Source organism: Phaseolus vulgaris, chromosome 9 (assembly GCF_000499845.2).
Source record: "Phaseolus vulgaris cultivar G19833 chromosome 9, P. vulgaris v2.0, whole genome shotgun sequence".
NCBI classification, from domain to species: Eukaryota; Viridiplantae; Streptophyta; class Magnoliopsida; order Fabales; family Fabaceae; genus Phaseolus; species Phaseolus vulgaris.
In genome coordinates this window covers 31,892,397-31,906,023 of record NC_023751.2, presented here as the reverse complement: position 1 = coordinate 31,906,023, position 13,627 = coordinate 31,892,397, and the positions used below count along the sequence as shown (strand labels likewise).

The window sequence follows — 13,627 nt, the reverse complement described above, 5'->3', positions numbered from 1 at the left end:
ACTGAAACTAGCTACTACTCAATTATTTGGACTAACCCATTGAAAAGTGAAAAAGGTAATTGTTCTCCTTTAATTTCCAACTTTGCAACCAAAAAAAGACAAAAGGCATCTACACGTTCATAGAAAAATCCATACCAAAGATTGACTGTACAGACAGGTATATAGATAGTGCGTCATAGAATAACTAGAATAGACTGAGACATGTATCTAGCAGTATAAGTCCCCTAACTAGTATAAATAACAAGCATTGGTTGTGTTATTCAACAACTAAAACATCAACAACATGGCTTCCTTAAGCTTCCTAGTTCTGCTCTTTGCAGCTCTGGTTCTGTCCCCTCAAGGGCTTGCTAACTATGACAAGCCTCCTGTCTACAAGCCTCCCATTCAGAAGCCACCTGTGTACAAGCCCCCAGTAGAAAAGCCACCAGTTTACAAGCCCCCAGTAGAAAAACCACCAGTTTACAAGCCCCCAGTAGAAAAACCACCAGTGTATAAGCCCCCAGTTCAGAAACCACCAGTGTACAAGCCACCCTATGGGAAGCCACCAGTGCATGAGTCTCAATATGAGAAGGCCCCCCTTTATAAGTCACCACCACTTTACAAGCCACCAGTTCACAAGCCACCAGTTGAGAAACCACCCGTTTACAAGCCACCAGTTCACAAGCCACCGGTTGAGAAACCACCAGTGCACAAGCCACCGTATGGGAAGCCACCAGTGCAGGAGTCTCAATATGAGAAGCCCCCTGTTTATAAGTCACCACCAGTTTACAAGCCACCTGTTCACAAGCCTCCAGTAGAAAAACCACCAGTTTACAAACCCCCAGTTCACAAGCCCCCAGTAGAGAAACCACCAGTTTACAAGCCACCATACGGGAAGCCACCACACCCAAAGTACCCTCCAGGTTCTAACTGAACCACCCACTTCTGATGTTCAGAAAGGTGTTTTTAAGTATACGCAAAAATCAGAGGTGTAACAGCTACCATTGTCATGCTAAGAGTGTAGTTTACTTTACATATTCTCCCAAGGATTACTCTTAGTTCTTCTTTTCAAGCATTTCTTTACCGTGCTATGTGTATCATGGATGCACAATGTAGAACCGAAAAACATGTGCTTCGTACTTCAAATTATGAATAATAGAACTTTATAATCATAGCAGGAATCCTTAAACACTTCATCATACTATGCTTCGGATAACTCCTTTGAAAGAGTTTATTTGGACTGATGACATTTCCAGTTCTATCAGTGTTTGGTATGAGTATGTGGAGAAATTCATGGGAATATAGTCTTATTGAATAAATATTTTATTAAGCTATTTCGTCAAATGGACGTGCGTGAAATCGGGTTTTTGTCTATGTGGTTATATTTTTTTTTTTTTTTACTAAAATGGGATTTTTTAAAAAAAATTATAAATTTAAGCAAGTCGTGTCAATTCGACACGATTTCATATGTACAAATCGTTCCAATTAGATACGACTCTACCATCTCATACTTAACACAACTTCTATCTTGTCATAATTTTCTTCGATAACAATTTTCTTTATTTTTTAATTAATCAAATAATCAAGTTATTGTATTACATTATCGTCAAACATGATCCATACACGATTATCCAATTTTTTGTTTCTTAAAACTAACACTCTTAGAAAATTATGTATCAAATTAATTTTTAACATTACATAACTTACTACTCAATATATAAACAATAAAATTAAAAAAAATTATAACAGGGTAGAAGTCGTGCCAAGTTGACATGACAAAGTCGTGTCTAATTGGGACGATTTGTACATATGAAGTCGTGTCGAATTGATACGGCTTACCTAAATTTGTAATTTTTTTAAACGGACCCCATTTTGATAAAAAACAAAAAAAAATAACCCCATAGCCAAAAACCGGCGTGAAATCTATTGCCTGCAGGCAGATGGAGAGAGATGTGCAGTCAATGAAGGTCTTTATTTTGTATTTATTAAAGCAACATGCACCTAAAGTAACCTGGAATTTGGTGGTTTCAGATGTACCGAGTATATTTTCAGCAGGAAACTAACGCGAATTTAGATTAATTGAAGTATCACATGTGTCAATTACAAGTGGATTTTAAATTATTAAAAAAACTGCCTATATTCTGAATGGACATTATTTTAACGTTGAAAGAATAATTTATAGTTATTGAATTTAAGAATTTAGTAATAAAGGATAAGATGTTTATGTACCCTTAAGTCTTTCGGTTCATATCTAATCAAAGATATGAGAAAGGATTCTCATACATTAACACCTTTGTAAAAAGATTTACTTAACATTCTAATAAATTAATATTTTAATTTAAAATAATATTTTATTATTATAAAGAGTTGAAAAGTGGTTATACTTTATTTTGACATCCCTAAGCGTATGTTTGGAAAAAGAGATTTGGAATCTATCAGGCATAGATACAAACACGAATTAAGATACAGCTAAATTGAAAAACGATATATATATATATATATATATATATATATATATATATATATTTGAAAATATACTATATACTTTTTAATCTGATTTTTTTTAAAAAAATATTTATAGAAAAATTTAACAAAAAGATAAACACATTAATCATTAAGTGGTTATATTTATTTAGTCATAAAAAAATTATCAGTAATTAATTATATTTATATAATCATTTATCAATAACTAAGTTAATAACTAGTTATATCTATTTAAAGTTATTTAAAATATTATAATTAAATATAAAATATTTTGATTTAAAATATTTTATTTCTTCTCAGTTAAAGTTTAATTTTATTTTAAAGTATTAATCTTTAATAAAACATTACTATTTAAAAGTTAATTTAAATTATAAAAAAATACTTTTATGTTTGAACTTGTTATGTTGTTGATGAATATGTTATTGTTGAGGTTGCTTTGAGAGAGGAAGAGCTTCGTCAAGAAGTTGTGAAAGAGGCATGAAAGAAGTCTCGACTCAAAAGAAGGGAAACGTGAAAAAATAGTGTCAACTTGTAGAGATTCTTAAAGAAAAAAGGCCTTGAGTTGCGTAGTTGATCATCAAGAGGCAGTGAGTGGGATGCTAGAGAAAGTTATTAGTTGTTTGCAACAAGTCTTAGCGAATAGACAGAAACGACATAAACTTGATCATGAGTGTGCAATGAATTAACCCCTTGCATTGATTCTTTCGAAAGAGAAGTTGGGTAACGATAAAGATAATGTGTGAAATGAAAAGCATGATGATCATTAGCTAACCATAAAATTGAATAAATTGTTCTGCATGGAGTGCTGGTGAAATCACGTTGATGATTTGTGTCAACAATTTCGTTCATAAATTGTTGTGTTTTGTAGTTCTGTTGAATTGTGATTCAATAGAGCAGTTTGAACATTGTCACTCAGTCCTAAAATTAATTTGGTGGTTGTGTTTGTGTAGCAACGTTGTACAAAAGCGGCAAGATCGCTTGTATCTATATTAAGTTTGTTCCATGTATCCATTTTTGTGACCTTTTGTAATACAAGCAACAAGCATGTTAAAAGTAATCTTTATTATAAAAGAAATCAATAATTAAAAAAAAAATCAATTGAAGTGTGGAAATTCTTTTGACCAAGAATTAAAATAATCAAAGTAAAATAATGGATTGGCTTCCGCATACAAGTTGGAGAAAAGCATCACCTGCTTAGTCCTTGTTGTGGAGAATGAGTTCAAGTAGAATGAGATTTGACTTTGATCTCACTGTTTTGTTTCGTTCAGATTTTGCTCATTTAAATGCAAATAATAAAATCAATAACTTTATAGAATTGCCCTTCTGTAAATACTTTAATTCATAAACCTGTTTCAGATTGCCATTTCCACTTTTTTTTTTTCATCGTACATAATTTTACTACACGCAAAAAAATAACCTACAAACGATAATCATCGGTAAATTGTATATCAAACTTTATATGTAAAATTATGACTATCAATTTTACCATGTTGTCCACTTTCCCTTTAGGCCTAAGCGAATGGATGTTGACTTTTGTCAGGATCTGCATATTTACCTCAACTACGACTCTACACAAAGACAAACATCATATTAAAAAATCATGTTTTTACTCCATAACAAAAAAATTCACACTTTAATATTGACAAACTTAATGTCTTCTTCATCAAGACCGGAGGTCAAAGTCCGGTATATAAGCTCACAATCAACATCATCATGCGTATTACTTTATGTTAGCGTTATTGTCTTGTATGGTGATGACTCCCCATTATGGTTGCCCTTCAAGACTTGTTCTGGTAGAAATCTAATTTTGTTTTCAAGGGTGCTAATGCAAATGCCATTTGCCTCGGTCTTTTGTCGACACTGTCGTTGCTCAGACAAAACGCTTTCCAAATCAATGGAAGTGAAGGAGGATTCATTATTCTCACTACATTTTGGCGAGGACTCTCCACCAAAATGTCGTGCTTCAAACACTATATCCAACGTCTTTTCTTCCTTTGATAGATCCCAATCCCATACAATATGAAAAAATTCCAATAAAAGAATTCAAATAAATGAAAACTACCACTTCAAAACTTCAATAAATGAATCACCAATTACTCCATCAAAAAAACTACCAAAAGACCTAGATGTTTGCGGAAAATAAAAAACAACAAACCCAAGCAATATATACAGTCTATAGAATACATTAACATCTCTTTTTATTCTTATTTTATTGTTCTTCAACTTATTCACAATGCCAACTATTTTGATCTCCTCCCCAACAAATAAATTTTTAACCAAGCCCCCCTCATCGTCTTCTAATTCAACATTTTTTACAATAATTCCTAATCTCAAACTAATACAAACATCAAAAGGACTAAATGGCACAAGATGTTGCCTTATTCTAAATCATTGGTCCTCAATTGACCACCTAATAACCAATTCCTTTAAAACAGAACTTGAAATAATTAATGGTTGTTTTAATCCAAACAATCATTTAAAGGGTGTACTTTCAATTCTCTTACGTTGGGAGGAAGATAACATATCATTAATCTCAATGATATTTTCTATATACTTTGTGTCTCACCCTAATCTACAATTGTAAACAATAAACCAATTACTTGAAATAAAGTTATACAAAAACAAAATATACTTATTAAGACAAACATACATTAACTTCGTCAACTTTCACACCATACTCTTTTGCCATATTTTTGCTTCAAAAACAAACATAGCATGAACAAAACACAAAGTCAGCAAATTCAGGAGTTTGTAAGGCCAATGTACACTTCATAAAACAATTTTGCTATCCTATATATACTCTCTATATATCAATACATAATCTTGCATCCTATAGCAAAACATTGTGCCTTAGTCACATACACTAATGTTCCCGCTTCAATTTCCATAAAATCAACTCATAAATTCAAAATTATTTTTAGATATACAAAAGCATTCAACTTAGAAATTTTGACCATCCTCTATTCAACTTTCAATACTGCAATTCACATTCTACTGTCACATAATTAAGTCACGACCACAGATAAAACACAAAATTCATAAAAGGACAAACATATGCTGAAATGCAAAAGGGGCAAATGAAGGAAGAAAAACAAAACAAAAAAAAATTATACAGCTCATTCCATCCTAATTAGTTTTAAACTAACCTAAAAACCCTACCATGACCACTCAAGGAACACTCACTCACTCAAAGGGAACACAACCAAGGAAAGCACACATACTCACCATGACAATACCAACACCAAGACCAAACCAAAACCACACCAACAGAAGAAGAGAACAAACTGCACCACACCGGAAAACACAGTGCCATCACCAACTAGAATACCATGGAAAATGCACCACACCGACGACGAAGTCAGTGAAGAGACCAACGACAACAAACACGAAAATGGAAGGATGTCATTGTCACAATAAAAACGAATAGAAACAGAATCGAAGAGGGACCAGCCACTAAGAACTCGAACTAAACAGAGGAACTGAGAACAAACGAAAGCACTACACTATGAAGTTGAACAAGAGAGCAAAAATAGCGGGATTCAATTTAACCTAAAAATTTATTATTTCATAAATTCCAACCGAACGTGCCATGTCAACAAACTCAATCTCACACTGCTATGTCATTGCCACGTCTACAGCGTCAAATGTGTGTTACTGTGCAGAGGATGTCAACACCGGGACACTAAAAGAATGCATTTCCCAATTTCCCAGTTCAAAATATGTAGGTACAGTCTTCACTTTTATTTTTAAATATTTTCTCTGCAACCCTTCATCTTCTTATTCGTTTTCATTTTGCCTTCTTTGTCTTCCTTTCCACCCTTCATCTTCTCCGTTCTTCTTCTCCCGTCCACTACAACATTAACTTAAAAGTGTCATCCGCGTGTCCACAAACTGGGTCGTGTCCGGCCTAGCTCAATGCATCCGACACTGTATAGTCCTTGTGTCTATCAGTTGTTTGTATCCAATACGCGTCTGACGCGCAGAAGCGGAGATGATGAAGCGTGTCCGAGCTTCATAGTTTGGAATGATTTGAAAGGAAAGTGAGGTTGTTTGGATTCTGGTATGTTAGAGTATATTTGTAAGGAAAGTTTATTGAATTTTGTGACTATTGTGATGGTTATGTAGAAATTTTTAATTTTTTAAAAGGTGTAAAATGTAAGTTTACAAATTTACCCTTACTTTTAAAAATATATGAATAATAATAAATAAATAATTTATTTATATATTTATTTTTTATAATTAATAATAATATTATTATTATATAAATAATAATATTATTAATTATTATTCTTTATTCTTTATAATTGTTTTAATTATTTATTTAATTTTTATTTCATAAATATATTATTTATTATTTATTACTTATTATAATTATTCTTTTAATTATTTATTAATATTTTTTTAATAATTATTATTATTATGTTTATATTAAATTATACAATTAATTATATTTATTTTATTATAATTTAAATATTAATAAATTAATAATATGAAAATATAAACGTATATATAAAAATATATATTCATATGATTTGCTTTTGCGTAAATCCTCACACCTATGCGAAGAAAAAAGCTTAAAAATATTTTGACTCCTCTTTTGTTTTTAAATAATTTTGATAATATTAATTTTTATTCATGTATTTGAGTATACGTAGATTCTTTATTAAGATGAGCCAAAACTTTAATAAATGTTAAAAGTATTGATGACTATCATCTTCATTTATTATATATATATATATATATTTAATTTTACTGGCTTTTTATTTTTAACATCAACTTAAATTAGATTTTTTATTATCAATAATAAATAAGTTAAATAAAAATGAGACTTTAGGAGTATTTATATTTTTTTACAATAACGATTTATTATCAACCTAATCTTTCTCAAACCAGACCAAGCAATGCATGTCTACGTTGTTTGGCTAAAGCTGCAGAAAACATACAGGGGTATTCAAACCCGTTACAGCTATCAATAAGCAAGGCACAAAACTGCTTTGAATAAACATAAATCGATATTGCAGAAAATTTTAGATTTTAAAACAGTTTCCAAATTGCCGTTTGCAAACTACAAACACTGCAGACTGCAAAACCCAAAAACCAAGAACCTCAAAATGATGTCCTTGTGAACACCAAATTTCAGAACCAAACCAGTAGCCTCTTAGTCTTTTACTGCCTAGCTATCGCCAACCCTCTACACTAATTCGGATAGCACAGTGAACAAGAGCATCAGTAGAAGAAAATTGGTTCTGTCGGAGACACATAGGATGTTTGAGTAAATTGTAATGCAGGTCTTCCAGTAGTATTGATTGTCTGACTAGAGCTAGCTATGTATTCATTTGATATGCCAAAGGAAGCATAATTTAATTCTCCTTATTAAGAAGATATTGACTAAACAGATCATAGCCTCTAGACAAATTTTGGCTCTGAAATTGGGACGTTCCTCCTCTTCACAAGGCCACATGTTCCTTTTGCAGCTTTTGAAAAAAGAGCACAACGCACTTCGCAGCCCTGCAAGCTCCATCCCCCTCTGCATTTTTGTCGAAGCAAGAAAACGACAAAACATTACTTTGACACATACGCACACACACATCCTGATATGATCCAAAAACACTTAAAGATGATCAAGGATGTTATACTTGAAGGGTCATCTCAACAAGCATTTAAAGATGTCATCAATAAGAGGAATGGTCAAGGACCACAACACTTGAAGTTCTTCCTATTAGTGTTCTTAATATTGAGGTCCAAGCCCAATAATCTCAAGGAAGAATTACAAGGAGCAAGTCTAAAGTTTTGAGAAAAGAGCATAAATGCTTTCTCTTTTTTGTAATCACCCTTGTATAAAGTTTGTAGATAATATAGGAGTAGCTTTAGGAAAGTGTCAAAAAGGAAAACCAAAAGACACCTCTCATGTAAGACTCTTAGGCACTACTTTAGAGAAGGAACTAGAAGAGTGACTCTTCCAACTCCCTTGCCTTGTATAAATAGAGGTACATGGTGCCTTGTATCATAAGTTTGAAATTGAATTTTTGAGTAAAGAAACTATACCAAATTGGTGAGAGAGTTGTGTGAGACTTGTTCTCTACTATTCTTCCTAGTCTTATCTTGGGAGGTTCTTGGGACTCTCAAGTGGCGGCATCCACTCATCTTCAAGCTTTTCCACCCTTCAAGTGGCGTGAAACACTCCAAGGATCATCAACCACATAAGTTCATCTCCTTTCATCTTCCATAATTACTCATTTGTTGTTTTCTTGTAGTTTTTCAATTCCAATCGGTTCATTTGTTTCCTTTTGTGCTTTCATTTCATTTGCTGCACTTGTTCTTCTTTTTGTTCGGTTCCTTTCCTTTGTACATGTTGTTCTTGTTTCGGTTTCCATAGAAACTCATTGCTATATTGAATTCTTGAGTTTCAGTTGGTGGGTTTTGTTCTTTGTTGTGTTTCAATCGGTAGTTTTAATTCTTGTGGTGTTCTTGTTTCTAATTTTGTGTTCTTGATGAGTCATTGAATGGTTAAGAATCTTGATCCAATTCTTGAAAGTGTTTTTTCCTATATCAACTCACATCATGTGGTATCATGAGTCCTAGGTGTGTTCTTGTGTGTTTGAGTTATTTTTGGCACTTTTAATTCAAGAACTTTACATTCTTGTTCTTTACTTTCATATACTTGTCATTAGCATTCTGTTTTTGCCTTATTTTGAGTACTTTCTTGTTGTTTTAATTGTTGCAATTAATTGTGTTTGTGTCAAGTCATGTTTTCTCCTATAATGTCATCAATTCTATGTAGTACTTTTCTTGATAATTTTGGTTGATTGATTTTATTTGAGTGCAGTTTTATATTACTGTTTTTATCCTTTGGTGCCTTTTATTTTTAGTTTTGAGTTCATGCTTGTGTGTTAGGTTCATACAAGTTCTTAAACATCAATTCTATTGTGTCTTTTGAAGTTCTCAATTTTGTTTTTAATTCCAGAATAGGTTTCCTCTGTTTTGTATGAAACTGTGCTGACTGTTTTGTTTATGCAAATTACAATTGTTGGAGAAAAATTCTGAAACTCTGGATTTATGTAGTTTGAAGTGTTACAAGAGAGTGAAAAAAAATAAGTGTTTCAAAATTCCAAGTACAAAAAAAATGATAAATCAAATACGTACAGAGTGCAAAAATTATGACTTTGGAAAAACGGTGATGGGCAGTGATTTTCGGAAATTTATCACAATTAATTGGTATACTGTTTGTGGGTGATTCCAGGGCCCAAATTGAGATAACATCTTGAAGTTTCATTGGTTTAAATTTCATATTTCAGTTTGCATTCTCAAGTTCCAGATAAATCTTTAAAGTTACGCACAGTTTTTACACAATTTCCAGTAGTGTTGTTTTTTGGTTTTCTTCATCCTATTCTAGTGCTTTTCTCTAGGTTCCTTTTGAGTGCTATCTTTTAATTGAGTCCCTTATTTTCTTGATTGTCTTTTCATTCAATATTCTTTGAGTTTGTCATATATCTTGTGTTCCTTTTGCTATAGCCTTTTCTTGTTTACATCTTTTATTGATTGTCTTTTATTGTTCCTTAAAGTTTTGTGGTGTATTGGCTTTGAGAAAGAGTGGGTTGCTTTGACATCTTTCATTTGAGAATTATTTCTTGGAGTGCTTTGAGTGCCTTTAACTTCCATCACCGCAACATAATTGTTCACTTTTCTAACCTTGTTTTCTTGAAATTGTTTGTTCATTGTGTTTGTTGTTTTCATTTTGGCAATGGCTACCTATTCAAGTGGTGAATCTTCCAAACCACACTCTCCACAAAGAGAATTTATTATTGGTGAATTGAAGGAGGCAAAATGCTCCCTTGCACAAAAAGATGAAGTCATGAAACAATTGGAGGAAAGATTACAAAGACTTGAAGTGACTCTTGATAGGTCCAACCATTCCAACCTTGGAAGCCGTCATTCTCATAGACATTCTTCAAGAAGTTCTTCCATTTCTCACGTTCATGGAGAAGAAAGTGGAAGGAGGAGGCATCATCACCATCATCATCATGAAGATAGGCGCCAAAATGTGGCAAAGCCTTATTTTCCAATTCTAAAATTGCCTAGTTTTAGTGGGGATGGTGATCCTAATGTATATTTGGTTTGGGAGGCAAAGGTTGAGCAAATTTTTCATGTACATGAGGTCCTTGAAGACTAAAGGGTTAAACTAGCTTCTTTAGAATTTTTAGACTATGCCATGCAATGGTGGCATAAGACTCTTATGGACATTGGACTAAACAAGAGATCTCCCGTGGTTTCTTGGAACGATTTAAAGAGTGTATGTGCGATAGATTTGTTCCACCACACTTTAGGAAAGACCTATTGTTGAAGCTCCAACGGCTTCACCAAGGCATGCTAAGTGTGGATGCTTATTTCAAGGAGCTAAAAACGCTTTTAATCCAAGTAGATATGCATGAAAATGAGGAAGCTAAAATGATTAGATTTGTGAGTGGTCTTAGAAGGGATATTCAAAATGTTGTGGGACTTCATCAGTATTCATCTTTACAAAATTTGGTTCACCTTGCCATCAAGGTTGAATCTCAATTTTCAAAGAAAAATGCTTTAAAAATACTCATAATGATGGCTATTACAACAACTCTTGGAAAAATAAAAACAAATCTTTTTCAAAGTATCCTCCTAAAGAATCATCTTTCAAAACTAGGGATTCTAAGCCTTCAACTTCTAATCCTAAGTCACCAACAAAATCGTCTAGTAAGAAATGTTTTAAATGCTTAGGATATGGTCACATAGCTTCTAATTGCCCTTCTAAACGAAATATGTTTATACATGATGGGGTAGTGATTAGTGAGCATGATTCCGATTCATCTAGACATTCTACATCTCCTAGGTCCCCAGGTGAATATGAGTGTGAAATACATTGTGAAGGTGACTTATTGATGATAAGGCGAATGTTGGGCACAATTCCAAAACCTTTGGATGATACCCAAAGAGAAATATTTTTCACACCCACTGTCTTATCACCAACAAGTTATGTTCCTTGATTATTGATGGGGGTAGTTGTACTAATGTGGCTAGTACAAGAGTTGTGGAGAAGTTAGCCTTATCCACTATCTCTCATACCAAGCCCTATAAATTACAATGGCTTAGTACCGAAGGTGAAATCATGGTTAACAAATAAGTCCTCATTAATTTTGCAATAGGAAAGTATAAAGATGAGGTTTTATGTGATGTTGTACCAATGGAAGCAACTCATGTTCTTTTAGGAAGGCCTTGGCAATATGATAGACATGTTTTACATGATGGCCTATCCAATACAATGTCTTTTTCCTTCCAAGGGCGCAAGGTTACCTTAAAACCCCTCTCTCCCCAAGAGATTCATGAAGACCAAATAAAAATGAAAACTAAAAGAGAAAATGAGAAAGCAAAAGAAGTAAGTACTAAACCGAGTCACAATACTTTATCCACTAAATCAATCATGTTGACTCGTGCTATGCCTCAACTTGAGCCTCCAAGGTATTCTTCTTCTTTATCTTTTTCATTATCCAAGGTTCCTAATTCAACACCATCTTGGTTAAAAAATATTAGGGATGATTTTTACATACCTCCTAATGGTTTTCACCTTTTAAGAGGATTTTTTTCAAAGAATATCATCATTCTCAAACAATCTTTTCCAACATGGTCTGTTTATCAACGTTTCAAAATGCTAAGTCAAGTTTGCCTATCTCTTCTTGCATTTTCTTATCTAATTACAATCTGACTTTGTCTTATGCAGGAGTACTAAATTCGTGGTCGAATTTTCTCCAACTTGGAGGGCATGAGGTGATCCAAAAATACATAAAGATGACCAAGGATGCTACACTTGAAGGGTCATCTCAACAAGCAAATAAAGACCTCATTAATAGGAGAAATGGACAAAGCCCAAAGCATTTGAAGTTCTTCTTATTATCTTCTCAAAAGATGAGGTCCAAGCCAATTAATATATTTTGTAATATTTTTAGAATAGTTTCAAGATAGAACATTAAAAGGGAAGTAGTAGGAAAAGTCACTTTTCTAGAATAAGGAAGTGACTTGAAAAGGGGTGGCATTTACCTTGTCTTTTCATATGTCTTGCCTTTTAATTTACAAGTGACTCTTCATGTAGTATTTTTACCTTTTCATGACCGGTCCTTTATGCCTATATAAAGAGGAGCCTTGCTTTTGTAAACACAAGTTGAAAGTTGAATATTGAAATTGGAAGTGAGTGGTTTCTTTGTGAGACTTGCTCTCCTTCTCTTTGTCTCATCTTGTGGATCTTGGGAATCCTCAACTGGCGGCACTCTCACTCATCTTGGAGCCTTCCACCATCCAAGTGGCGTGATCACTCCCATTGTCTTCAACCACATAAGTTTCTTCAACTCTTCATCTTCTTCTTCCATACCCATTCTATATTAAAAACTCTAAAACATGTTTTGTTTCTTGTTCTTGATTTTCAATCGGTCAAATGTTGTTATTGAATGTTTCTAATCAATAGTTTATCATTGGTTCTTGTTTTATCGGTTGGAATTACTTGTTGATGTTCTATTTGGTTCATGTTCTTGAAATGGGTTTCCCATGGGTTTCTTGATTTGTGTTCTTGAAATGGGTTTCCATTTGGTTCTCTTGTTCTTGTTGTGTTCTTGAATTGCTTGTAGAATCTTGATCCAATTCTTGAAAGTGTCATATAATGGGTAATCCCTTAATCAACTCATATCACATCCACACACACATATGAACACAAACACAAACAAACATACACACACAAACCCAAACATACATATACACAAAGACACACATACATGCATCCATACACGCATGCACAAATACACACACGAAAACATACAGACACATACATGCACACACCTACACTTAGACACACGCACACACTCACAGACACACAAACACATAGATATAGAGACACACACTCACTCACACACAAAGACACACACACACAAATATAGACATACACATACACACATCCACACATAGACACCTACATGCAAACACACGCAAAGAAAAAAACACACACATATATAGGCACACGGGCGCACCCATACAAACAAGCACACACACGCAAACACAAACAAACACATTCACACGCGTGCATAAACACACATAAAGACACACACAAGACATACATTGAAACACGTACACAAACATATACACATGCACACAC

General features: G+C 33.3%; 1 protein-coding gene across 1 annotated transcript; it reads left to right on the top strand.

Annotated features, from left to right (window-relative positions):
• Window positions 1–197: 197 nt before the first annotated feature.
• On the top strand, window positions 198–1,151 carry LOC137821581 (repetitive proline-rich cell wall protein 2-like). Its single transcript, XM_068626238.1, has one exon. It carries the CDS (start codon window positions 284–286, stop codon window positions 911–913), a length of 630 nt encoding a protein of 209 aa, XP_068482339.1. The 5' UTR covers window positions 198–283; the 3' UTR covers window positions 914–1,151.
• Window positions 1,152–13,627: the final 12,476 nt, after the last annotated feature.

Excerpts from the sequence above, each read along its gene's own strand:
- LOC137821581 (XM_068626238.1), top strand. The coding sequence starts at position 284 with ATGGCTTCCTTAAGCTTCCTAGTTCTGCTCTTTGCAGCTCTGGTTCTG.